This window comes from Saccopteryx leptura, chromosome 5, assembly GCF_036850995.1.
Source record: "Saccopteryx leptura isolate mSacLep1 chromosome 5, mSacLep1_pri_phased_curated, whole genome shotgun sequence".
NCBI classification, from domain to species: domain Eukaryota; kingdom Metazoa; phylum Chordata; class Mammalia; order Chiroptera; family Emballonuridae; genus Saccopteryx; species Saccopteryx leptura.
In genome coordinates, this window is record NC_089507.1 from 204,666,004 (window position 1) to 204,692,700 (window position 26,697).

Consider the following 26,697-nt stretch of genomic DNA (forward strand, 5'->3'; position numbering starts at 1 on the left):
TAGAGGTCGTAAACTTCCGGCGTGAGAGCAAGTTGCCGGAACCTGCGAGTTCAGTGTGGGTCGCCGCGTGTCCAGCTCGGTCCAGTGTGTCGCTCCAGCAGCGAGCGATCGACATGTTGTCCCCGGAAGCCCCAGAAGACGGGCAGGACGGCGGCGATCCTCCCCGGGACCTCCGCAGCGTACTGGTCACCAGCGTGCTTAACCTCGAACCGCTGGACGAAGATCTCTTCAGGTAGCCGGCCGCATCTGGTCCGCACCCCCTCATTGGGACAGAGGCTCCAGATCTCGACTGCCGCCACTCTGTAGCCTCCTGCTCATAGTCCTCTAGAAGAGGACGAGCCCGGTGCGACATGCAGGCTCTACCGCGAATGGGAGAGAACTTGTCTTGACAGGGATGTCAATTGTCTTCGCTGCCTGGGCTTACTTCTTCTCCACGCCGGGTCTGTGCAGCCTCATCCCTAGGAGGCCCTGGCAGTCTGGGCACATACAGTGGTGACCTGAGATATTTTTTCTCAGCAGCCTCGTATGTCCCTAGGAACCAGCTAAAAAGGGCAGCGATTAGTCCCAAGGGCACACAGCTAAACAGGTTTAAAATTTATCCTTAGTTCCTCGCATATTCACTATCCTTTTCCTCATACATACCCCGTTCCCGCCACCACCTGTTGAGGTGTGGCAGCTCCGCACTCATTCTGAGGCCTGAGCCATTTTCCATTTACATGCCACTTAAATTCTCAACTGCAGCTGGGGATTGGACAGTTTTGACCTCCAAGTGTCCTACTGGCTTATTGGGAGCTATTTTGGGTGTTAACTTCTCTTCCCCCTACTTAGGGAATCACAAGTAACTTCCTGGAGAGCTATTTACAATGGATTATATGAAAATGTTAAACTTGGGTTGGGCCTTGGAAAACCAGAGACCCAAACCCTTCTGTCCCCACAAGGTTCACGCATAGGGCAAGCCCTTTTCACCTCTGGGGCCTCAGCGTTCTTGTCTGCACACTGTACGGGTTAAACTTGAAGTCTGAGGTCCCTTTGAGCTCTAAATCTAGTTCTTGGGTTGTCAGAGTTTAGGGGTGGAAGTGGGAGACCTTAATGCAGTCCACCCCAGCCCTTGGGGTTCATCTTAATCAGCTCAAGACCTTGAGAGCCTCTGCCTTATTCTGGTAAGGGCACTGGAAGAAATACTAGACTTGGGGTCAACACACCCAGGCACTGCTAAGTAAGGATTAGCAATGTTGAAGCTGTGTGACCTTGCTAACGTCACTTTCCCTGTGATCCCTGTTCTCATAGTATAAAATGTGAAGGTTGGTTTCTTATCCTAAACCTAAGTCCACCAAGGGTTATACATCTTGAAGGCCTTGAAGATGTATGCTGTGTGCAGAATGATGTAAGAATGTTTGGGAAAATGGTCCCATCAGTCCAGGGCTTTTTGCCAGATGCTCCAAAGGATCCCAAAGTCCAATACAGATCTACACTAGAAGCTCACTGATGATCATAGGATTCCACCCAGCCCTGAAGTCTTTCCTGCTTTACCTTTCTCCCCACAGAGGAAGGCATTACTGGGTACCCTTAACTAAGCAGCTGTTTGGGGGTCAGATCGTGGGCCAGGCCCTGGTGGCTGCAGCCAAGTCTGTGAGTGAAGATGTTCATGTGCACTCCCTGCATTGCTATTTTGTACGGGCAGGTAAGCCGGGGACCCCGTCCCTGTTCCCCACCCAGCCCTGGTTGCCTGGCCTTGGGAGGCTGGCCTAAGAGAGGCAGGAGGACAGGGGAGGAGGCAGTGGGAGAGGGAGAGAGAGTGTGTTAGCTGATCCCCACCCATAGGGCAGCCTGGAGAGGAACAAGGCCTGGGTGGGACCAAGGAGAGCCTTAGACCTCACACCTGCTTGTTATCTGGCCCCACATGACACAAGACTGTGGCTTAACTGCTCCCTGTGGGTTTTTTCTTTTTTATTGTGTCATCCTAGAGCAGGGAGCTGGGGGATAGGCTGTTCTCTAAAGAGAACTGAGGTGGAATACAAAACAAACCAAAGAGACTGATTTCTATGACTAGGTATTATTTATTGTGTCATCCTAGAGCAGGGAGCTGGGGGATAGGCTGTTCTCTAAAGAGAAGGTTTTTTCTTTTTTAATTTTTTAAATTGCTTTTAGTGAGAAAATCAGGGAGGGAGAGAGCATGCGCGTGAAAGAGGAACATCAGTCTGTTCCGGTATGTGCCCTGACGGGATAGAACTGGCAACTTCTGTGATTCTGGACGATGCTCTTAACCAATTGAGCTATCCGGCTAGAGCTCCCTGTGGGTGTTTTGTTCATTTTTTTTTTAAAACAAAGTTTATTTAGAAAGTTACAGAGGTAGAAGAAGTGATCCGTGGAAGAAGTGAGAAGCCAGCTGGGCTCGAAAATGAGTTACAGAGGCAGAAGAAGGGCCCTTGGAGCTTAGGAGAAAGAAGGGCAGAGGTAGTGGATCTGGGAAAGAAGGGGTAAGGTGAGGGCACAGTCTAGAAACAGGAAGAGCGGGCCTTGTTAATTCTTGACATACCTTCTGGTGTCAAGTACTGTGCTGGAATCCTCAGAGTGGTGCTCTAACCTCTGCTGGAGTTTGGAGGGAGGCAGCTTGGCTTGGAGAAGAGAGCACTAGCCTGGGAATCAAGAGACAGTTGGGTCTAGTTTTTTTTTGTTGTTGTTGTTGTTGTTTTAATTATTTATTTATTTATTACAGAGACAGAGAGTGAGTCAGAGCGAGGGATAGACAGGAATGGAGAGAGATGAGAAGCATTAATCATTAGTTTTTCATTGCATGTTGCAACACCTTAGTTATTCATTGATTGCTTTCTCATATGTGCCTTGACCGCGGGCCTTCAGCAGACCGAGTAACCCCTTGCTGGAGCCAGCGACCTTGGGTTCAAGCTGGTAGGCTTTTGCTCAAACCAGATGAGCCCAAACTCAAGCTGGCGACCTCGGGGTCTCGAACCTGGGTCCTCTGCATCCCAGTCCGACGCTCCATCCACTGCGCCACCGCCTGACCAGGCGGGTCTAGTTTTGGTACATATTTGCCATGCCACGATGAGTGAGGTTACCCCCTCCCTGAAGCTTGAGCACGGGCTCATCTGGCTTGAGCAAAATAAAAAATGCTCACCAGCTTAGACCCAAGGTCGCTGGCTCAAGCAAGGGGTTACTTGGTCTGCTGAAGGCCCGCAGTCAAGGCACATATGAGAAAGCAATCAATGAACAACTAAGGTGTCGCAACAAAAAACTGATGATTGATGCTTCTCATCTCTCTCCGTTCCTGTCTGTCTGTCCCTATCTATCCCTCTCTCGGACTCTCTCTCTCTCTGTCCCTGTAAATAAATAAAAAATAATAATAAAATAAAAAATAATAATAAAATCCATCCTCTTTTTTTTTTTTTTCCAAATTTTATTTATTTATTTATTTTTACAGGGACAGAGAGAGAGTCAGAGAGAGGAACAGACAGGGACAGACTGGAATGGAGAGAGATGAGAAGCATCAATCATTAGTTTTTCGTTGCGCGTTGCAACACCTTAGATGTTCATTGATTGCTTTCTCATATGTGCCTTGACCGGGGGCCTTCAGCAGACCGAGTAACCCCTTGCTGGAGCCAGCGACCTTGGGTCCAAGCTGGAGAGCTTTTGCTCAAACCAGATGAGCCCGCGCTCAAGCTGGCGACCTCGGGGTCTCGAACCTGGGTCTTCTGCATCCCAGTCCGATGCTCTATCCACTGCGCCACCGCCTGGTCAGGCTCCATCCTCTCTCTCTCTTTTTTTTTTAAATTTATTTTTATTTATTTATTTATTTATTTATTTATACTTCTCTGAAGCTGGAAATGGGGAGAGACAGACAGACTACTGCATGTGCCCGACCAGGATCCACCCGGCACGCCCATCAGGGGGCGATGCTCTGCCCCTCTGGGGCATCGCTCTGTCGCGACCAGAGCCACTCTAGCACCTGGGGCAGAGGCCAAGGAGCCATCCCCAGCGCCCGGGCCATCTTTGCTCCAATGGAGCCTCGGCTGCGGGAAGGGAAGAGAGAGACAGAGAGGAAGGAGAGGGGGAGGGGTGGAGAAGCAGATGGGCGCTTCTCCTGTGTGCCCTGGCCGGGAATCGAACCCTGGGACTTCTGCATGCCAGGCTGACGCTCTACCACTGAGCCAACCGGCCAGGGCTCCATCCTCTCTTTTGAGAAACAAAAATCTCACTTGCTTTCCCTCCCTTCCCCTCACTCCTAAGGCAGATGTCCTCAATTTTAAGAGTCACTGTCTTCTGCATAGTCCCATCAGCTAAGAATAATGAATGGGAACTTAATAATATCTGATTCATATTAAAACAATAGTGGGGGCACTGGCTGGTTATCTCAGTCAATTAAAGTGTTGTCCCAAAACACCAAGGTTGCAGGTTTGATCCCAGGTGAGGGCACATATAGGAAGTGACCGGTGAATGCACAGCTAAGTGGATCAACAAATGCTTCTCTTTTTCTCTCTCTCTCTTTTTCTCTCTCTCTAATACATAATATATGATGGGGGTTTCCCCTTCATTTTACAAATGTAAAATAGTTACAATAGTAAATATATATCTTTTAATAGTACTTCCCCATACCCCTCACCGTCATCCTTTTATTGCCAGACCCTCCCTGACAGTCATTGCTATAAAGTATTTGAATACTGCCTGACCTGTGGTGGCACAGTGGATAAAGCGTCGACCTGGAACGCTGAGGTCGCCGGTTCAAAACCCTGGGCTTGCCCAGAGCAGGTTCAAAACCCTGGGCTCGCCGGGTCAAGGCATATATGAGAAGCAACTACTACGAGCCAATGCTTCCCGCTCTTGCAGTACTTAGGGCACCAGGATTTGAAGCTGAATTTGTGTGACTTCAAGCTCCACACTCCTCCCTCCTGCACTTTTCTATTTCACTCCTGGGAGATCATTTCAAACAAACCGTGGGAGAGCTGCCAGGGCACCCATCCCAGGTTCTGGGGGAAGGACCTTCCTTGGAAACTTGCCATCCAGGGTAGCATGAAGTGAGCTGTGCCCATGCTACTGTTTCAAAATAATCATCAGTCAGTTATGTCCCTTTCTTCTTTTTTCTTTTTCAATTAACTTTTAGAGAGAAGAGAGAGAAAAGCTGATTTGCTGTTGCACTCATTTATGTATCTGTTGTCTTGCATGTGCGCTGACTGGGGAGCAAACCTGCCACCTTGGCGTATTGGGACGATGCTCTAACCAACTGTGCAACCACCAGTCAGGGCTGTGTGTTTTGTTCTCATCTCTTCCCGGAGGTGCTAGGCCATGGGGCAGGGGTAGCTGGGAATGAACGATGGATGTAAAGAGACCAAACGGGAGCCAGCAGCAAGAGCCGCGACCCCACAAGGTGGACAGAAAATCGTGATGATGCCAGGGCCTGTGGGGCTCCCTCAGGCTCACCGAGGTCCTCATGCCCCCTGCAGGGGACCCAAAGGTGCCAGTCTTGTACCAGGTGGAGCGGACGCGGACAGGAAGGAGCTTCTCTGTGCGCTCCGTGAAGGCCGTGCAGCACGGCAGGCCCATCTTCATCTGCCAGGCCTCGTTCCAGCAGGTCCAGCCCAGCCCCGTGCAGCACCAGCTCTCCATGCCCACCGTGCCCCCGCCGGAAGAGCTGCCTGACTACAAGACCGTCATCGACCAGTATCTAAGGTGAGAGACCTGGGGGCTCCAGGACAGGGTTCAGACGGCAGTTGCCACCTGTTTGTGGGTCATGGAACCCTTCAGGGCGCCTTGACCATTTCAAGACAGACTAGGAAAGAAGATATTGTATTGTATTGTATGCAGTGAGGGTGAGAAACCTTTTGAGAAAAGTTAGTTTCAATTGTGAGTGTGTTCATCATAATCCCTACCTCCTAAAGCTGCTGTGAGGATTAGATAAGAGATGATAAGGCACTGGTGAGTGTCAGTGAATTGTAGTTATGCTGCCATTGACTGAGGAATAAGCTCAGAGCCTGGTTTGTGGTTAGAGCTCAAAAATATTTGCTGGAAATAAAAAAAAGAAAAATGTTTTCCGAAATGAAAGGAGGACATTGTTCTTAAAGGTCCCTAAATCTAGAGCTGTGTTATCTAGTAATGAAGCCACTAGCCACATAGGATTATGTTTACTTAACATTAGATGGAACTAATAGTTCTTTTCCTCTGTAACACTAACCACATTCCAAGCACTCAGTAGCCACATGTGGCTAGTGGCTACCACAGTGGACAGTGCCCATACAGAACATCACATCATTGCAGAAGGTTCTCTGGACAGGGCTCGATAGCGGTGGAAATAGAAATACTGATCCATACTCGAGGTGCGTGGCGAAGGGGCTTCCCTGGAATGGGCTCTCCTCCCTGGGGACACAGTGTTCCCAATTGCTTAGACCGCCCTGGTCGGCAGACTGCAGCTCGCAAGCCACATGCAGCTCTTTGGCCCCTTGAGTGTGGCTCTTCCACAAAATACCATGTGCGGGCGCTACCTTGATAAGAAACGTACCTCCCTATATAGTTTAAGTTTAAAAAATTTGGCTCTCAAAAGAAATTTCAATTGTACTGTTGATATTTGGCTCTGTTGACTAATGAGTTTGCCGACCACTGGCTTAGGTTTAAGTAACTCAGTCTAAGCCAGGCAGGCTGATTCCTGAGAGTTTGGAATAGTGAAGGGATTAAGAGGGTGAACCATGGAGCCGGGCTGCCTGGTTCCAAAGCTGCCTTCTTTACTTCCTGAGCAAGCTACCTGGATTCTGCTTATTTGCTGTATCACTGAGGGGTGGTCAGTGCACCAGTCTCACAGGGTTGCTATGAGGAATGAATGAATGAATGTGTGTGAAACTTAGCATGGTGCATATTGGAGGCATGCCTCATGCTTGTGCTGTGTTGGCTTCATACGGTTACCTTGTCTTCTCCACAATGTTTACTATGAGCTATTACTGTCATTATCCACATTTTTCAAATGAGAAAATAGTCTCAGGAATTACTAACGCGCACAAGGCCCCACGGCTCATAGGAAACGAAGGAGGGCTTCAAACACATGATGCTCCGGCCTGCGGGGAAGGGGGAACTGTCAGGCTAAGTCCAGACTCCCTGTGGAGGAGTGGGGGGCAGGGTGTCAGAAGAAACAGTTCAGAAGACAGGCTTCCCCCTCTCTTGAGTCTTCCCCAGTTCTTCTCCCCTTTACTTTCAGGGACCCTGCACTTCAAGACAAGTACCGAGTGGGCCTGAAACGAATTGCTGCCCGGGATGTGCCCATTGAGATCAAGCTGGTCAATCCGTCCGCCCTGAGCCAGTTGCAGAACAGATGTGCTGAGCCCAAACAGATGTTCTGGGTGAGAGCCCAGGGCTATATTGGTAAGAAGACCCCCTGGACTGGAAGAAAACACTCTCCAGGGGACTGGGCCTGCACCTCACCTGTCCTGTGTGGCCTTGGGCATGTTACTTCCCCTCTCTGGGCCTATTTCCTCATCCACGTGATGGGGAAGTTGGCTCAGCTTCTCGCCAGGGCCCTGTCAGGCCTTTGCATGGGGGGAATGGGAGGTGACTGTCATCCTAATGGAGGCCCTTTCTGGGAAAGACAAGGCACCTCGCTGTGATTCTTCTCCAAGTCCACTGCTAACCATAAGGAGCCTGTGTGGGAGAACTGGGAAATGAAGACTCCGCCCCCGCCTCCCTGTTCCGTCACACATACCCCCTGGGCCAGGTGCCCTGCGCAGTGAAGTCTGCATGTCTATGCCCGGCAGCCCCTCTCCCTGCCCTCCCTGCAGGACTTGAGCCGTATTGCCCAGGAGCCCAGGGCTGATGGGGCTGGGACCTGTTGCAGGGGAGGGCGACATCAAGATGCACTGCTGCGTGGCTGCCTATATCTCGGACTATGCCTTCCTGGGCACTGCATTGCTGCCCCACCAGTGCCAGTATAAGGTGCACTTCATGGTCTCCTTGGACCACTCCATGTGGTTCCATGCCCCCTTCCGAGCTGACCACTGGATGCTCTATGAGTGCGAGAGCCCCTGGGCTGGTGAGTGTGGGCCGCGTGGGACAAGGACTGGCATTGGGGTGGCACGGAGCCTGCTTTCTGGGGTAATGCTGTTTCCCACCCACCCTATGGGCCACTGCACAGGTCACTTCTTCTCCTGCCCCGCTAGGCTTTGACATCCTTGTCTTCAAAAGGACAGGGTGTGGCTGGAGGATGGGACACCTGTTCAGCTCCCAATTTCTGTAACATGGTGGGAATGTGATTCAGAATCCTAGTTCTAGTCCCAGAACCACTTCAGATTTTCTGTGTGATCTTGGGCAAGTCCCATCTCCTCCCTGAGCCTCAGTTTCCCCATTACGTAAGTAGATTGTGTTAGGGTAGAAGTATCCAAACCTGGTGGCCCATCAGACCACCACTTAGGGGGGGAGCCTTTTCAAAACAGATTCTCAGATTCTGGCTCTGCAGGTCTTGGAAGAAGTCCAGGAAACTGTATTTTAAAAAGTTCCCTAAGTAATTCTGACTAACCTTGTTGGGGCACTCAACAGTTTCTAAGGGCCCCTCTACTTGGACACCCTTCCTCAGATAGAGAAACCCAGACTCATTCATTAGTGTCTCGTGTCAGAGCCCTGAGTTTCCAAGGAAGTACTTGGAAATTGGAAATGAAAAGCCTTGCTTTGTAAAACAAGGACAAAACTTAAGGGGCTCTTTCTACTCAGGGAAAAGGGACTCTCAAGTACTAACAGCATCACAGTACAGGATCAACAACCTAGAAGTTAGGAGATTGGGGTCTGGGTTTGGCCTGATTTTTTAAGAGCAAGTTTATTAAAGCGGGAGCCAGTGAAACAAGAAGGGCCTGGAATGGAAGAGCAACAGGACAGAGTGGGCGGGGCCGCCTTGCTCTCTGGAAACCTTGTGGGAAAGGAGTGAGCCTGCCCTGGGAGGCTGGAGAAAGGGGGCCTCGGAAAGGTTCGGGCTGAGCCCAGGCTGAGCTGCCACTGCCCACTGCTCCTTGGTTGCAAGCTTTGTGGGGACCCTTGGAGCTTAGGAGATGCACACCGGTGGGAAGGGGAAGTCGTGGGCGTGTTCCCTGGAGGGAGAACACACCTGGCTTGATGATTATTATTATTTTTTAAAGATTTATTGAGTTTTTTAGAGGAGAGAGAGAGAAGGGGTGGGGAGCGGGAAGCATCAACTCATAGTGGTTGCTTTCTCATATGATCCTTGACTGGGGGTAAGTTCGGGGTTTTGAACTCAGCATTCCAGGTTAACCTTTTATCCACTGTGCCACCATAGGTTAGGTCAGGCCTGGCCTGATTTTTTTTTTTTCCGGCTTGATTCTTAAGGCCAAGTTCCTGAGCCTCTCTGAACTTCGGGCTCATCGTCTGGAAAAGGAGACAAGCCTTGCTTCACTTGGCTACTTGGAGGACTGAGGGGGCTATACTACATGGAAGGGAAACCAGCAGCTCCCTTCATAATCAGCACACTCAGGCCCAAGGCTAGCAAGGGGGAGAAATCTGCCGGGGGGGGGGGCAGACTTCATGCATCTGGTCCTCTCTCCTGACCCCTTTGTACCCTTGGGGTGGAGGTACTGGTTTCATTTATTATAAATGGACCTGATGCAATTCCTAATGCAGGCGCCTAGAGGCGACATGGATCTGCTTAGCCAAGCCACTGACAACCTGTTCGTGGAACTGCCCCCTCTATGATCTTTTTGAGGAAGCAAGGGGATCTGTGAAACTGCTTTTAAACTGTCAAGTGGGGTTCCCATGGGAGGAGTTGTCTCCCCAATGACTGACCACACTAGACTCATAAAGGGGCACCTGGAGATTGGGAATGAGCACAGCACTCAGTGTGCCCTGGTGTGGAGCAGCCCAACTGAAATGCACCCTTTCCCGAAGGCTGTGAAGGAGAGAGAAGTCTGTTCTTACCCTTCTCCTCTCCCACAGGTGGTTCCCGGGGGCTGGTCCGTGGGCAACTGTGGCGTCGAGATGGGGTCCTGGCAGTCTCCTGTGCCCAGGAGGGCGTGATACGAGTGAAGCCCCAGCACTCGGAAAGCAAGTTGTAGCCAGAGGTACCCGCTTGGCCTGGGCTTCAAGGATCTCCCTTCTCCCCCCACTCCCGAGGCAGCAGTTGCAATTGAGGGCTGGGCCTTCGATGCTTCACATCCAATAAAGAGACTGATACCACTGGAGCTGCTGGCCTTTAATTCCCTGGGCCGGAAGTGCAGCCCCCCTTCAGCGGCTGCCTCACTGCCTGGAGGTCCGAGGAGAGGGATCGCTGACTCTGACCTGGGGCACAGCCCCCAGCTGGCCATCAGCTGACGCAAGTGCATCGGACTCCCTCCTGCCCCATCCCAGGCACCCCCACCAGGCTTCTCCTGAGCCCCGCTCCACAGAGCACCCATGTTTCCTTAGCCACAAACTCTGTGGTGCTAGGTTCCAGCACCACTCTAGCCTCCCGCTGCTGTTCAGTCCTCCTCAGGCCCCCACCCCTGCCAGCCCTGGGCAGTGCCTCTCCCCAGGGTGGCCTTAAGTCTAGGCAAGGTTAGTCCAGTACCTCCTTGATGAGCAGTTCTTTCAGACTGGGGGGTGGCGAGGGAGTCAGGCCTGCCTCCTGCAGGGCCTGGAGCCGTGCCTCTGATTCGCGTTTGTCCAAGCCCAGGCGCCAAGAGAGCCGGACGTGGGCCTCCAGAAAGGGTGCCAACAAAGGGTGGGAGCTCTTGTCCCCCAGCAGCTGCAGGGCCTTTTCACAGCATGCCCGGGCCTCCCCAGGGTCCTCCAGCTCCTGGTGGCACACAGCCAGACCAGCCAGGGTCAGCAGAGGGCGATCTAGGCCAGAGGGGGTGCCCAGCTGGGCCTGCAGCTGCCAGGCGTTGGCCCAGAGTGCCAGAGCCTCCCGATAGAGGCCAGTGCAGGTGAGGCTCTGTGCCCGCTGCAGCTCGGGCAGCACGAAGAAGTCCTGTAGGTCTGGGGCACTGCGCAGCTCGGGGACTGACTGCAGGTGGCTCAGAAACTGCTCAAAGGCCCGGCTGCGGCGGGCAATGGTCTCTGCAGTAAAATTCCGGCGCAGGCGCTTACGGGGGAAGGAGATGGCAGCCATGGGGCCCCGGAACTGCCGCTGCAGGTTTCGGTGCAACCGCTCAAAGTCTGAGTAGCGTCGAGAGATCTGGGCTGGCTGGCGATCTGGTGGCACTGGCCCCATCACGGCGAGGGTGTAGAGCTGCAGGGTGGGTGGGGGTCAGGGCAGGTGCAAGTTGTCCATGGGCCTCTTCCCTCCCCACACCCACACTTCCAGCTCTGTTCCCCCACCTCTTCCCTTCACCCCTGAGACTGGGCCCAGGAAGGTGGGGGCTGCTGGGGCAGCAGGTAGGGAGCCCAGCTCTTCTTACCTGAGGCTTGTCTGAAATGACCCAGGCCCAAGGCAGCACGGGGAGAGAAAGACAAAGATGAGCTTCAGTGCCTGGACCTGCTGCCCTTTTGCCCCTTCCAGAAAGTACTGCTTTCCCATGAGGGCAGGGAGCTCTTCTCACAGCCCCTCAGGAAAACCAGGGAGAGCAGAAACCCAGGCGAACTTCTTGTACCTCCGAGCCAGCCGCCCAGAGCTTTATTCTGCTCTAACACAGCTCCTAGTTCCCTAGCTAGGTAATTCCAATCCAGACCCAGAGGACGGGTCTTCAGACGTCCCAGGAGTGGTCACTGTGAAAAGTACCCTGGACTCAGACTCAAGTTCTAACCCCAGGACAGCGACTCCCTCATCGTGTGACATCGTTGCAAGGCAGTCCCCCCTCATGAATCTGCTTCCTCGTCTTGTGAATGAAGCGTTGGCCCAGGTCATTGTTTACGCAGGAGTGGGACGTGGACCAAGGTTGGTCCTGAGATTTTTAGGAGGTATGTGCTGGAGTAAGTAACATTGAATCAGAGGCAGGTGATTTCCCCCTCTAATTCTCCATGAATGTTTCTTACTGCAAATGAGAAGTTCTTTGGTTTTAAAAAAGCCCTTCAACACTCCTCAGCAATTATTAGAAAAGAGCGAGAAGAACAATCCTAAGGCAGGGCCTTCAGACAACAGCATCCGTGCGGGGCTTGATGACACCTTTCGTACTGGTTTTATTTCTATTGATAGCTTCTGTGTATGGCGACTGAGCCTTTCCACATACAGAGTGCCATCCAGTTGTCTTTTTAAATTATTTAAGGAAGAGGTTTACTTAAAGAAAATGTGAAACAGAGAATGGTACAAGTAGTATTTAGACGGGACGAGAATTGTGAAGGTGGCACTGGAATGACCGATGTTTGGGGAAACACAGGCGATAAGCTTGAAACTTGCCCCAGGTCTGAGAACCCAAATATGGATTCATCTATAAGAACACCAAGCCAGCAGTTTTAAAACAAAGGGGGATTAGCAAGCTTTAGATGTTAAAAACATACTAACACCACATCCAGATGTTTCCCTCAAATCTGTTCTGTGAAACTGCCCGTATTATAGTCACCTCTGGTCAATTAGGTTTGCTGTTCTCTCCTTTTCTCAAAGATTCCCAGTGTAATTTAACATTAAGGATTAAAAAGTCAAACAGTAAAGAAACTTTAACTCTTCAATTCTGCATTTCCAAAACATACTAACTACACACTTTTTTAAAGGAACAGTTATTAACGTTCCAGGAAACCTATTTTCTGTAGCTCACCCTTCAGGAAGAACTGGTGTATCATGACCCTTTACGTTTATATGACTTTTATTTTTAATTTTTTGGCACCAAATTATTTTATATCCATTATCTCATCTAATTTTTGTCATGTCCTCCTACTGTGCCAAGCACTTTCCATCTACTGTTTCATTTAATCACAACAGCACTGCAGGGAAGAAGGCCGTACTCTCACAGCTGAGAAGGCTCAAAAGTTGCAAAGATGTCCCCTAAGTCAGTGGTCCCCAACCTTTTTTGGACCACAGACCAGTTTAATAGCAGAAAATATTTTCACAGACCGGCCTTTAGGGTGGGACGGATAAACGTATCACGTGACCGAGAAAAGCATCAAGAGTGAGTCTTAGACGGATGTAACAGAGGGAATCTGGTCATTTTTAAAAAATAAAACATTGTTCAGACTTAAATATAAATAAAACGGAAATAATGTAAGTTATTTATTCTTTCTCTGTGGATCGGTACCAAATGGCCCATGGACCGGTACCGGTCCGCAGCCCAGGGGTTGGGGACCACTGCCCTAAGTCACACAGCTTGGAAATGGCCCGGCTGGGATTTGAACCCAAACTGACCTAATTCCAAAGCCAGTGCTCTAACCCCACTGGAGAAGTTCAAGCAGGGTTTAGGGTCCCCACCGGACAAGGGAGATGATTTGTTTTCCCAGACACTGACCAAGGCATACTTGGCCATCCTGCTCTATCTTGTCATTCTCCTCCTAGAGTCACCACCATACTTCCTTGTTTCCCAGCTGCTTTTTTTTTACAGAGAGAGAGAGAGAGAAGGACAGATAGGGACAGACAGACAGGAAAGAAGAGAGATGAGAAGCATCAATCATCAGTTTTTCGTTGTGACACCTTAGTTGTTCATTGATTGCTTTCTCATATGTGCCTTGACTGGGGGGCTACAGCAGACCGAGTAATCCCTTGTTTGAACCAGCGACCTTGCATCCAAGCTGGTGAGCTTTGCTCAAACCAGATGAGTCTGCACTCAAGCTGGTGACCTCGGGGTCTCGAACCTGGGTCCTCCGCATCCCAGTCCAACGCTCTATCCACTGTGCCACCGCCTGGTCAGACCCAGCTGCTTCTTTTTTTTTAATTTTTAATTTTATTTATTCATTTTAGAAAGGAGAGAGAGATAGAGAGAGAAGGGGGGGAGGAGCAGGAAGCATCAACTCCCATATGTGCCTTGACCAGGCAAGCCCAGGGTTTCGAACCAGCGACCTCAGCATGCTTCTTGATAACTGATCTTTGGGGTCCCCTTCCTGTGCATGATGGCTGGCTGGGACTTTTGCCACTTAGGACTTGATTATCAGTCAGTCCTTGCTCAAACTGAAGCAGTCACCCCATGGGTGTGGCCTTTGTTTACTAACAGCAGAGAGGGGTAGAGAGGTCCAGATGTGGGACAGGGCTCCAGGCCCCGTTCCTGCTGAGTCAGAAATAGAGGAGGGTGGTGAAGAGGAGGGAAGTGAGAGGCAGGGAGCCGCTGCTGCCAAGACTAGCCAGGTCAGACTGGGTTTCAAGCCTGGCCGGGAGCAGGAACTGGCAGACCTCATTTTCCAAGTCAGTTTCTCCTTTCCACAGAGAAGAAAACAGGGCCTCCTAGGCCCTCCCCCACACTGCTTTTCACCTAACCCCACCAACCCCCCAAATGGAGCCCTTAGGACAAGATTATTTTATACAGGATGGGCACTGAGAATTGATTCACCTGTATTGTAAGGAGGCCACACAGGCCTTAGATGCCAGACGTTTTCAATCCAAAGCTAAGTAATAATAATAGAACTACTTTCTATTTTATGATACATTTTCTCGAGTACCTCATAATGCCAGACACAATGCTAAGGGCTTTCTTTCTGTGCTCTCTCGATTAGTTCCTGTGACAGTTCTCTGCATTACCCCCATTGCTCAGATGAGGAAATAGGATCATTAAGGTTACACAACTCACCCAAGTTCAAACAATTGGGATTTAAATCAAGTTCTGCATCCAAAACCCATGTTTTTAAACCAGTAGCCAATGCAACCTGGGTTTCAAGCCTGATCCAGATAATGTTTCTTCCTGTGTACCTTGTATCTTTCTACATTTTGCAAAATCCTGGGGGGCAAGGCAAGTGGGGGTACACACACCAGTTCTCTTTTCAAAACCAGGATAAGAGGCAGGTCCATTATCCTTTCTTTACTCGGCCTCAGAGAAGCTGTCACTTGCCTGAGGACTTGCGCAAGTTATATCCCCTTTCTGGCCTCAGTTTCCCTATCTGTAAAATGGGGGCAGCTATTTATAACTACACAGCTAGCCAGCTTCCCCCACCCCCATTAAGGAATTTGGAATCTTCCCTACGTTCTCTTAGCTAGACTTGTAGACTCAGCCCAGGGATTCCTGGACCCACACTCACCACGTACTTGGAGGGGGGGTCCTTGACCACATTGGCGCTGGTCACCTCAAATAGCAGCCGCTGGGGCACCAGGGTGTTTCGGGACTTCTTCCAGAAGTCCTGCAGTTGCCGTGCCAGGAGCTGCCCGCCCCGCTGCCCGTCAGGTGAGGGGTTCCGTTCTGCACAAGTACACAACCGGCCACATCAACAGGCCTGGGGCCGGGGTCGATACAAACCATGTACCACGGCCTCACTCCTCCCAACACGTGACACAGCTTTATCTTCACTTGTCATAAACGGAAACTGAAGGTCAGCAAGGGGCCAGATACCAAACACCGTGCTTGGCACAGTAGGTGCTAAATGAATATCACCACCCCCAAGACATCCCTAGCACATTACCATTTGTATCCCAGACTCTACATTTAATGCCCCAGCAACCCTGAGGTGGGGGCGATTTCCCCCATTTGACACAAAGGAAAACGTGGCTCAGAGAGGTGTTGTGACTCCCTCGAGGTCACACAGCCAAGAGAAAACTGAGACACTTAAAAGAAGTGTGGAAATTTCGGAGTTTGGGCAAGAGTAACTCAGAGCCCCCATGCTCGGAACGCCTCTGAGATGGAGGCCCTATCCAGCCCCGGGGTTCCCGCCTCGGTCCTCCGCACTCGCCTGTGTCTTCTCCCGACGCCCCGTCCCCGGGAGGCAGCGGGTCGGGACCGGCCACCTCGTCGTCCTCATCGTCCTCTTCGTCCTCGTCCTCGGCGCTGGTGAAGCTAAGGGTGCCGCTGAGGCGGGAGGACAGGCCCTCGGCGTCGTCGTCCTCCAGCTCCGAGCTCTCGGGGAACTGCTCGGCTTCGGGGCCGGCCGCCGCCTCCGCGGGGCCGTCGCCGCCCAGGGCGTGCCGCAGCCGGTGCAGGAGCCGCGAGGCCATGGCACCCTGGGGGGAGCGCGGGGCAGCGGGTGCCGGGGGCGGCGGACAGAGGGTCCTGGGCGGGGTCGGAGCTCGCCCCCGGCCCCCCGCGGAGGGGCGGGCCCAGGCGGGGGAGGGGCGCCGCGGGAGACCCGCCCCTGCCCGTTGGGGTCCTGCGAGGCGCGGGGCTCAGCTCGCGTCGTCCTCCGTCGCCCGCTCCCCTTGGCGCCGCGCACTTCTCGGGAGGCTCCGGGACTCTCCGCACGTCCCTTTCGCCCCCTGGTGCGTCTGTACCTCCGGTACCCCGCGGTGCACTCCGGGGCGCCCCGCTCCCCAGGGGTCCGGGCACCGCCGGCCGCGCTTTACTGCAGCCGGCGGGGCTCCACCGGCCTCGGCCGGCCTGCCTCCGCCGGGCCCAGCTGCTCCGAGCTCCTCTCGGGCCGCTCTCTGCCGCCGCCCCGCCCCCGGCCCCGCCCGCGGCCCGGAGCCGCCCGGGAATCCCGAGCCTTTCGCTCCGGCAGAGACTTGGAATCCTGGGTAGGCCTGAGCGAGCCCCAGACCTCCTGCCGCCTCGTCCCCAACCCTGAGGGGCTCACACCCTCCCTGTACCCTCCCACTCTTTTCGGAGACCCAGGCTGGTCCCAATCTAGCCCCCAGTTTCCACCCACCACTCTTCAACTTGACAAAGCCATTATTCGGTAATGAGAAGCCCATCTTTCCGGTGAGATAACTAAGGCCAAGGGAAGACTCGTGATTTAGCTGGAATCTGGGTTTGCTGAGCCGAGGTTTTCTCATATATAAAACAGGAACAATTAATTGCCAGCACTGATTTTGCAGCTTTTATAAGGACCCTAGTCTAGTGCCTGGCAGAGAGCAGGGCTGACGAAATGACCGGTTACATGATTTCCGTTTCCACAGTGTTCACAGGCTTTTACAATCTCATATGAGCCTCTCACTTAGGAAGTAGGCAAACGGTGAAACTGAGACCCAGATGCTGAGTTACTTAGTTGCCTAAAGTCACACAGCTTGCCAAGAGATTTGAGTGTGGGGCTTCCCAGTCCAGGTCTCCTGAGTTCCGTGTTCTGTTCTTTTCCCATGAAACAGGCAGAGTAATCTCAGCAGGTCCTCTGCAGGGCTGTTTTATCTTTTACCCAGGGGCAGCAGCAGGTCAAGAAGAATTTATTGTGGCTTCCTGTCAGGAGGCCCAGATAGCAGTCCCTGACAGGGCTGATATTGCTAGTTATACAATCGAACAAAGACCTACCCATTCTGAATGGCACAGGAGAGGGGGGGTCAGAGGAAATAGATTGGAATGGAAAACACGCTCCATGCCTTTCAGGACTCTTCTTTCTGGAAGATCCGTTGTGTCATACATCCTGTTCTAGGCACTTTACATGAGGTCACATCTCACCTCACAACATCCTGGGGAGGAGGTTGTCATTGGACAATAATGTTTCGATTTCTAGATGAAGAAACTGAGACAAATTAAATTTCCCAAAGTCCACAGCTAGAAAAATAAGGGAGTTGGGATTTAAGGCCAAGTCTGTGTAATTTCAAAGCTCTAAGTAGTCTTCATTCAGCTCACCAGCAGGGTGTTGAGGCAGAAAAGCACACTTTGCCCTGGCTGGATAACTCGGTTGGTCAGAGCATCGTCCTGAAGCTCAGAGGTTGCCAGTTCAGTCCTGGGTCAGGGCACATACAGGAACAGATTAATATTCCTTTCTCTCTTCCTCTCAAATCAATAAATATTTTTAAAAAGCACACTTCATTCATCCATTCATTCATCCAACACTCACTCATTCACCAAACACTGGCTGAATATTAACTTGTACTTTGGCATATGCCTCATAGATCTGGATACAAAGCAAGATACAATTTATAAAACTATGAGTGGTTAAAACCAGAAGGGTGGCAACTTCTCTGACCTCCATCTCTCCTCTTTCTTTCTTTCCTCGGGGCCAGGGAACCTTGCTGGGCAGGATGCACGCTCTGTACTCAATAAAGCCGTTTATTATTCCACACTTTGCGGCTCTGGCCCATTCCTTCCTTCTCAGCGGGGGAAAAATACCTTACATTTTGGTGCCGAAACCCGGGAAGGAGTTAGAAGTCTGCAAGGACCGCTCCTTTCCCCTCCCCTCCGAGAAAGAACCAGGATCTCCAACTTCCACCCACTTCGGTGCACGGTGCAGTAAGTCCCCTGCCTCCAGTTTTCCTCTCAGTTCTTTCCTCCGAGACTCCCTGTCCGAAACCGTAGCTATGTCAGGGAAGTCTTTTCCGTCCGACCGAGTGCATTTGCTTTGGAGACGTCCGGAGCATTTCCACTTTACCTTTTTTGTCCGTGGCCGGACCTTGAGTTTTAGGATGCTAATACTCAAGTCTGACCACTCCGAGAACTGAGGGCAGCTGTTGGGGCACGGGAGTCTCCCTCCCTAAGGAAGAAGAAACTGTTCTTCTTCTCCGCTGTGGCCAGGCCACAGAACCCACTGAATTAGCCTCCTGAAGGGACTTTCGGTGTTAACACCCTCACCAATTTAACTATCGCCAAAAAAGCTGGGAACTGATTGGAGATCTCTTACATTCACGGCTTCTAATTATTCGCGCACCTGTCCTTAATCTCTGTGCCGCCTGTTCCACTGCGCAGGCCTTTTTCTGGCCAGAGAAACCTCACCTAAAACCTCTATTCCTAATCTTTCCTTCTCCGTGGACTCCAAACTCTCTCTCCCTCCTGTCTGACCCCCCCCCCAAAAAAAAAACAAAAACCAGAAGGGTCCCTCAGAAGTCTGGTCTGGAACTTTCATTTAACAGATGGATAGCCTGAGGCTCAGTCAGGGGAAGGAGCTTACCCTGGGTCCGGGGTCCCCAAACTATGGCCCGCGGGCCACATGCGGCCCCCTGAGGCCATTTATCCGGCCCCCACCACACTTCCGGAAGGGGCACCTCTTTCATTGGTGGTCAATGAGAGGAGCATAGTTCCCATTGAAATACTGGTCAGTTTGTTGATTTAAATTTACTTGTTCTTTATTTTAAATATTGTATTTGTTCCTGTTTTATTTTTTTACTTTAAAATATGTGCAGTGTGCATAAGGATTTGTTCATAGTTTTTTTTATAGTTGGGCCCTCCAACGGTCTGAGGGACAGTGAACTGGCCCCCTGTGTAAAAAGTTTGGGGACACCTGCCCTGGGTCATGCCAGCAGGGCCAGAATGAGGAGATCTCCTAATGTCCTGTACTCTCTTTCCACTACTCTCAGACTCTGTATGGATATCTTCCTTTGAGCCTCTGAGAGATGGTCATCAAATTCATCCTTGCATCCATTCAGTAACAGGAAGCTCATTACCTGATGAGGTTGCCTGTTCCTGTTATCGGTCAACTGTGACTTTTAGGAACTTCCTCCTTATATGGAACCAGATGTCACTTAGTTCAGTTATTCTTAATTTTTATTTATTTATTTTTTTTACAGAGACAGAGAGAGTCAGAGAGAGGGATAGATAGGGACAGACAGATGGGAATGGAGAGAGATGAGAAGCATCAATCACCAGTTTTTCATTGTGACACCTTAGTTGTTCATTGATTGCTTTCTCATATGTGCCTTGACCGTGCGGCTACAGCAGACCGAGTAACCCCTTGCTCGAGCCAGCGACCTTGGGTCCAAGCTGGTGAACTTTGCTCAAACCAGATGAGTCTGCACTCAATCTGGCGACCTCGGGGTCTCGAACGTGGGTCCTCCACATCCCAGTCCGACATTCTATCCACTGCGCCACCGCCTGGTCAGGCTAGTTCAGTTATTCTTTAAAAGGACACATATTTACTGAACACTTGCAAAGTACCAGGTGTTGGGTGCTGGGGAATGCAATGGGTAAACAGAAAACTGTCTCTGGTCTGTGGATCTCAGAACAGGCTGCGATTTTGTGATATGCTCAGTGCTATGATTGAGGAAACTCCTGGGACTCCCTTAGCCTGGGTGTAGGGGAGGAGGGATCCTGGAGGAAGTGATGGTAAAGCTGAGAAAGATGATCGGGAAGTAGGAAGATTAAGAAAGTGAAGATGGGCCTGACTGGTGGTGACAGAGCGCATAGAGTGTTGACCTGGGGCACTGAGGTCCCAGGTTCAAAACCTCAAGATGAGCGTGGGCTCGTCTGGCTTGAGTGCAGGCTTGCCAGCTTGAGCGCAGGGTCACCAGCAAGCCAAAGGTCACTGGCTTGAGCCGAAGGTTACTGGCTTGAGCAAGGGGTCACTGGCTTAGCTTGAGCTCCCTGGTCAAGGTACATATGAAGAGCAATCAACAAACAACTAAAGTGATGAAACTACAAGTTGATGCTTCTCATCTCTCTCCCTTTCTCTCTCTCTCTCCTCTCTCTCTCTCTCTCAAAAAAGAGCAGACGGGAATTTCTGGCAGAAAACAACCCCGCATGTGCCTGGAGGCTATAAAGGATGGTGTTTGGAGCAGAGTAGCATGCAAGGTGGGGAGGGAAGAGCAGTGAGATTGGAGGGGTAAGTAGGGTCTTGCTTGAATGCACTGAGGTTGGACCTTACTACTTACTTCCCTGAATAAATGAAAAAACAAATTAATGAATAAATGATTGCTGAGAGTGCCACAGCCTCTGTTCCAATGGGATCAACTGGTTCCAATGTTTATGTCCAAATTGGAATCCCCTAGGTGTTCTCGCCCCTTGGCCCTCTGCCTGGCTGGGAGAGACCTTATTTAGCCTGGCCTGGCTCCGCTGAGCTTTCCTTAGGAATGTCTATATATAGGGGAAGAAGGCAGCCCAGTTGTCACTGTCCATCTGCCTTCCTTGTGTCCAGCCCCCACTCACTGGATCCAGCCTCTGCGCTCTGTTGTCTCAGTGCTCTTTCTCTGGCCTTAGCCATTGACCATGAAACTTGCCCACCCCCAACACCCAGCCTGGACCCTGTGGATTCTCAGGCAGGGCTCCCTTTGGACCTGACTTGATCTACCCACCTCTTCACTCTCCAGATGGCCAGCTGTGTACCTCCAGGCTTCCTCACTGAGCTCCAGCAAGGGACCACCTACCCCATTATCTATTTAGGGAAACTTCCCCTGGCTCCCTTCCTCCCCCAAAAAGTGAATCCCAAATATCCTTTCCCTGGAGAAGGTAAACTTGAGAAAAGTCTCTGTTTTTAATGTTGATTTCTCTTCCAAGTGCACACCCTATATCCTGGACCCCTGCGTACATTTCTCCTTCTGCCTGGGCCCCCCAAGGCAGAAGGTCCCAACTTTCTATCGGTAAGCATGAATAAGAATTGCCAACATGGGGCCTGACCCGTGGTGGTGCAGTGGATAAAGTGTCGACCTGGAAATGCTGAGGTCACCGGTTCGAAACCCTGGGCTTGCCTGGTCAAGGCACATATGGGAGTTGATGCTTCCAGCTCCTCCCCCCTGTCTCTCTCTCCTCTCTCTCTCTCTCTCTCTCCTCTCTAAAATGAGTAAATAAAAATATTAAAAAAAGAAAAAGAATTGCCAACATGATTATGATTTACAAAGCTCCCCAATAAAAAGGGAATAAAAATAGTTGCCACCTCATAGGATGAGTACTATTATAGATGAGATCATGTGGTTAAAATGCTTAGCACAGTGTGTGGCACATCATAGAGGTTCATTAACTGTGGCTGTCACTTTCTTCTCCTCCTGTCCACTGCCCCTTATCATGGTTCAAAGACAGGACATTCCAATTGCCTATGTAACTGGCACAAGCTAAGTGATTTGTATCTGGGCTCCCATATGCCACAGTCTCTCTGTGAGGGAAGTTATGACTAGCCCCGTCTCACAGATAAGGAAACTGAAGCTCAGAGCAGCATTGCCACCTGTCTAAGGTTACACATGGATCTTGGGTTTCAGATTTCAGGGCTTGTGCTCTCCCCATTCCACCATGTACCTTCACTTTTCTCTATTCTCATCATCCTTACCCATCTTGGAACAAGTTTACTTCTTGAGGTCGCTAAGGCAGTGGAGCAGGGCGGGTTCTCCTCATAAGAATCTAGGACGTCAAGGCCTGCCACCTGCTCTGAGTCTTCAATTTCTCTGCAAGGGCCCTTGGCTAAATTAGGTAATGGGCTAGGACACTGAGACAAGTGGCGGTGGGGGGGCTCACCGATCCCAGGATCTGATTGGCCAAGGCATCCAGTCCTGAGGAGCAGGGAGGTGGGAGGAGAGGGTGTCCCTACAAATCCCAAGGCTGGAACAGGCCAGAACATCTTTGGGTGGTGGAGTGCAGAGGAGGTGGCCCATTACAGAAGAGTCCCTGTGACCAGCAACCATGGTAAGGACAAGAAGGGACTTCATCCTTTTGCTCGTTGGAGCACTTCTGGGCCTCTTTCAGACCGGATCTGGGTGCTCTGTGGGGCAGTAACTTAGACATTTGAAGATGGAATGTGATGGTTCCTGAAACCCAGGAGGAAGCCTGGGAAGAAAGCCTTGGCCTTCTCTGGGAAGGGCAGGGCTGGATGTTCCAGGCACTGATCCTCAAAGTGTGCCGGTTCCCCGCAGATCTGCTGAGACCTCCAGCAATCTTGGTCACAGAACTGTGATCGAGTCTCAGCTTGTGTCTACCTTAGCTTGGTGGAGATGGGGACCCTGAGGGCCAGAGTGGGTCATCCAGCAAGCCAGTGGCAAGGCCGGGCTGGAAGCCTGGCCAAGCCCTCCCGTGGCCAGCAAGAGAAAGGCCCCTCCGGAAGATGGGAGGTCTGCAGGGCCTCAAGCCAGCTCAGGTGCAGGACTCCAGGGGTTCCCAAGTTGATGAGAAGGGCCAGCGATGACAGACCAGAGTTAGAGACCTCAGCCTCCCAGACAAGGGTTTTGATTGGAGCTGTCATCTTCCTCTGAGACCCCCCTCCTCCCCACTGCACTTCAAGGAGTAACTAAACCCAGGAGGCCAGCTGCTGTTGCCCTCGCCAGACTAAAATTAGCCAGCCCTCCTGACGTGGGCACGGAGGAGGGGAGGTGGGTGGGGGGCAAGGAGGAGGGCCAGCACCCCGCAAGCTGAACTCCTTGGATGCCTCAGCCTTTCCCAAAGACCCCTACCCAGATGCGACCAGAAATCTTATTTTTACCTCCACAAAGCCCCCATCACGTTCTGCCCGGCCGGAGTGGCATTTACTCCAGTGACTGCATCATCTCTGCAAGTTCCCGGAAGGGAGGGATGATGTGTCTGACTCTGCTTGGTGGTCCCAGTGCCTAGTCTATGGCCTGACACTGAGTAGGTGCTCCATAACTTGCTGTTGCATCATTAATTTAGAACACTTTTTTGAGCACCCATTGAAGTACTAGGCACGGGTAGGAAGCTAGGGAAAATGGGAACATCATGCAGGAATGGTGTCCACTTTACAAAGTCCGTTCACAGCGCTGATTTCATTTCACCTCTGAAAAGTTGGTTGAGAAGAGGTGAGGGGATGAGGGGACATTAAGCGACTTGTCCAAGGTTACTGGAGGGTTCCTGTTTGACCGCTGATTGCTAAGTGAGAGGGCCTTGGGGATCATCTGTGTCCTCCCTAGCTCTCCGGAACTGGGCTTTGGGGGCCGAAGGCACAGGCAGAAGGGGTGGCTAGTTTGGAGTCGTTCTCCGGAGGACCAAGGGGCACTTACAGAGATGAGGGTTGACAACGAGGTTAAGGCACAGTGCGCCCCAGGCCTGCTCCTTCCGCTCTCTGACTCCGTGTCTTCTGCAGACGGACCAGCAGGCTGAGGCCCGGTCCTACCTCAGCGAGGAGATGATCGCTGGTGAGTGTGGGTGGGCAGGCTGGCTGTTGGGTGATGTGTGCAGGGGATGCTCCGTGCCTGGGTAGGATGGGAGGGTAGTAGATGGGAAGCTGACAGTACAGCCAAGCTCACTCCGCCCTTTGCCTTTCTTCCTCTGGCAGAGTTCAAGGCCGCCTTTGACATGTTTGACGCTGATGGTGGCGGTGACATCAGCGTCAAGGAGTTGGGGACGGTGATGAGGATGCTGGGCCAAACACCCACCAAAGAGGAGTTGGACGCCATCATTGAGGAGGTGGACGAGGATGGTGAGCTGGTAGCCCTCCGAGGCAGGGCGCGAGGGCGGTGGGCAGAGGCGAGCATCCAGGCACCCGGGACTCGGGCTCGCTCACCTCCTGTTCCCCTCAGGCAGCGGCACCATCGACTTCGAGGAGTTCTTGGTCATGATGGTGCGCCAGATGAAAGAGGACGCGAAGGGGAAGAGCGAGGAGGAGCTGGCCGAGTGTTTCCGCATCTTTGACAGGTGCACTGGGGGCCTGGGAGCCGAGGCCGGCGCTGGGCAGTGCGCGCCTGGCCAGCAGGGCGCAGAGGTTCTCGGGGTGAGCAGGGCGCAGAGGTTCTCGGGGTGAGCAGGGCGCAGAGGTTCTCGGGGTGAGCAGGGTGCAGAGGTTCTCGGGGTGAGCAGGGTGCAGGAGGGGGCGCCATGCCTGGCAAGCCCCTGCCCGCCCTGAGCCCCGCCCTGTCCCTCCGCCCCGAAGGAACGCAGACGGCTACATCGATGCGGAGGAGCTGGCTGAGATCTTCAGGTCCTCCGGCGAGCACGTGACAGACGAGGAGATCGAATCCTTGATGAAAGACGGGGATAAGAACAACGATGGCCGCATTGACTTCGACGGTGAGGGCCGCGGGAGCGTGGGGAGCCGGGGCCACGGGGCCACGCGGGAGCGTCCGGGGCGGAGCTGGGCGGAGCCTGACCAAGTTCCTCCCGCGGGCACGTCGGGAGCTGCGGCCGGATTTGTCCAATTTATCATTCAACGCCTGAGCTCCCCCTTGGCGTGGCCGGAGCCCCGGCCGGCTCACCGTCCCCTGACCTGCACCCGCCGTGCAGGGCTCCGCGTCCCGAGGGGACCCCGACAGCCTGTTCCTCTTCTTCCCGCAGAGTTCCTGAAGATGATGGAGGGCGTGCAGTAAGAAGTCGGCCCTCCTCTCCACCGAGACCGCGTGGCCCTCGGGAGTGGGGGCTCTGCCCGCCCCGTGTCATTCCCCTCCCGGGAGGGCGGCGCGGCCCCTTCTGGGATCCCCTTCTAGAATGAATAAAAGCAACCGTTGCAAAGTGCATGGTCTGAGTGAGGGAGTACGAAAGAGCGGGTGTCAAGAGCCCCCTGGCTGGGTCGCCGTCGGGGGCTGCATCCCAGCTTACCCCCCGCCCCCACCCCAGCGTACAGCCTCGGGATGCGGCAGGGAGCAGGAGCCCAGGGCAAGGCCGCGTTGGACGCGCTTGGCCAAGTTCGAGGCCGGCGGCCCGCAGCTGGCGCTGGGCGTGGATAGCCTGGCGCACCCGCTGCGGTGGCGCCTGGCGCTGCAGGAGGAAGCCGCAGGGGTTTCGATCTGAGTCAGGTTGAGCCTCCGGCCCGCGGAGGTTGTGGGGGACTGCGGGTAGGGTGAAGGCTCGGCAGGAGGCTGGGCCTGGGGGAGGAGGGCCGAAGCTGCTTTCTTTCCCCATTGCCCCTTCCTTTCTGGAGCCTTTGGGTCTTGGGCGCAGGCTCCCGGGCTGGGAATGGGGGCGTGGGTGTCCACCCATCCCAGACAGCATTAGTCCCGCTTGACCTTTTCCACTTGGTCTGTTCTGAGAGATTATAGGGCTCCGTGCTGGCGAAGGTAGGAGAGGGTGGGGACACTCAACCAAGAAGGAGATTCTGACCTCTTCTACACTGGATCCTTGCCTTCGCCTTGTCTTCCTGCCTTCAGCCTCCAGTGCGTTCAACTTGGGGCCATCAGCGCGATCTAGCTAAAATGAAATCTGATCTGACCACTCCCCTGCTAAAAGTCTTCCAAGGCTCCCATTGCTACTAGAATCAAATCCAAACTTTCCTCCCCTCCCTCGCTTCCCATAGTTGCCCCTCCCCCTCCTGGGCTCCAGCCAAGCTGGGCAATTAATCGTTCCTGCTATGGGGAGTGGGGATGCCCTTTCAAGCCTTTGGGCCTTTTCACATGCTGTTCTCCCTCCTTGGAATGCCCTTCCTCTTCTAACAAGCCTGGCAAATTCTTCACCCCAGCTCAGATACCATCGTCTACTCCTTTGATACCTGTCCTCACTGGCTGCCGGCTGGCTGCCATAGTCCTTTGTACATAACCCAATTATAGCAGGCGCCAGGTCCAGGCTAATTAAGTGCAGTGGTAGTTTAGCCTTAGTCAGGCTACCTGAGTTTGAATCCTCACTGCCAGTAACAAATTAAACCATTCCGTGCTTCAGTTTCCTAATCTGTATAATGGGGATAATGATGGTACTTACCTCACAGGGTTGTGAGAATGAGTTCATGTGTGCAAAGTGCTTAGAACAAAACCTGGCACATAGTTTCAGCATTTAATACATTAGTGTTATTAATACCATTATTATCGTCATTCTTAAAACATTGAGCTTCAGTGTCATTCATTGCTACAGCCCTCCCATCTCCAACTCCTTTGTGTTCTCACCTCCCATTCATGTTTCCTACCTAGGTTTTGTTCCTATTCAGGGTCAGTGCTGGAGGTTAGTAATCATTATGATTGAGTGCCTCTGTGTGCTGTACCCTGTGCCTTGCAGGTTTTGTCCCATTTGTTTGTTTAGAGAGAGGCAGGGAGGTCCTGACCGTTTGGCTTAGTGGTAGAGCGTTGGCCCAGCATGTGGATGTTCTGGGTTTAATTCCAGGTCAGGGCACACAGGAGAAGTGCCCATCTGCTTCTGCACCTCTTCTCCTCTCACTTCTCTCTTTCTCTCTTCCCCTCCTGCAGCCATGGGATTGGAGTGAGTTGGCCCTGGGCACTGAGGATGGCTCCATGGTCTCTGT

The 26,697-nt window shown here is 52.4% G+C and overlaps 3 protein-coding genes across 4 annotated transcripts; 2 read left to right on the plus strand and 1 right to left on the minus strand.

Moving 5' to 3' along the window:
* The first annotated feature begins 10 nt into the window (after positions 1 to 10).
* Positions 11 to 10,169, plus strand: ACOT8 (acyl-CoA thioesterase 8). Its single transcript, XM_066387704.1, has 6 exons — positions 11 to 232; positions 1,545 to 1,681; positions 5,454 to 5,679; positions 7,193 to 7,356; positions 7,826 to 8,020; positions 9,925 to 10,169. The coding sequence occupies exons 1-6, from the start codon at positions 114 to 116 to the stop codon at positions 10,041 to 10,043; spliced, it is 960 nt and encodes a 319-aa protein (XP_066243801.1). The 5' UTR covers positions 11 to 113; the 3' UTR covers positions 10,044 to 10,169.
* A 144-nt stretch (positions 10,170 to 10,313) lies between these two features.
* SNX21 (sorting nexin family member 21) lies at positions 10,314 to 16,404 on the minus strand. The gene is made up of 3 exons (XM_066387702.1): positions 15,700 to 16,404; positions 15,055 to 15,212; positions 10,314 to 11,197 (listed from the first exon to the last, which is right to left on the minus strand). Exons 1-3 carry the CDS (start codon positions 15,959 to 15,961, stop codon positions 10,523 to 10,525), a joined length of 1,095 nt encoding a protein of 364 aa, XP_066243799.1. The 5' UTR covers positions 15,962 to 16,404; the 3' UTR covers positions 10,314 to 10,522.
* A 5,694-nt stretch (positions 16,405 to 22,098) lies between these two features.
* On the plus strand, positions 22,099 to 24,986 carry TNNC2 (troponin C2, fast skeletal type). Of its 2 annotated transcripts, XM_066385954.1 has the most exons (6): positions 22,099 to 22,217; positions 23,623 to 23,674; positions 23,815 to 23,958; positions 24,059 to 24,173; positions 24,409 to 24,545; positions 24,810 to 24,986. In XM_066385954.1, exons 1-6 carry the CDS (start codon positions 22,215 to 22,217, stop codon positions 24,839 to 24,841), a joined length of 483 nt encoding a protein of 160 aa, XP_066242051.1. In that variant the 5' UTR covers positions 22,099 to 22,214; the 3' UTR covers positions 24,842 to 24,986. The 2 variants fall into 2 exon arrangements, with proteins under 2 accessions (XP_066242051.1, XP_066242052.1); XM_066385955.1 differs by lacking the exon at positions 24,810 to 24,986 and having other exon boundaries at positions 24,059 to 24,240; positions 24,319 to 24,416.
* The last annotated feature ends 1,711 nt before the right edge of the window (positions 24,987 to 26,697 follow it).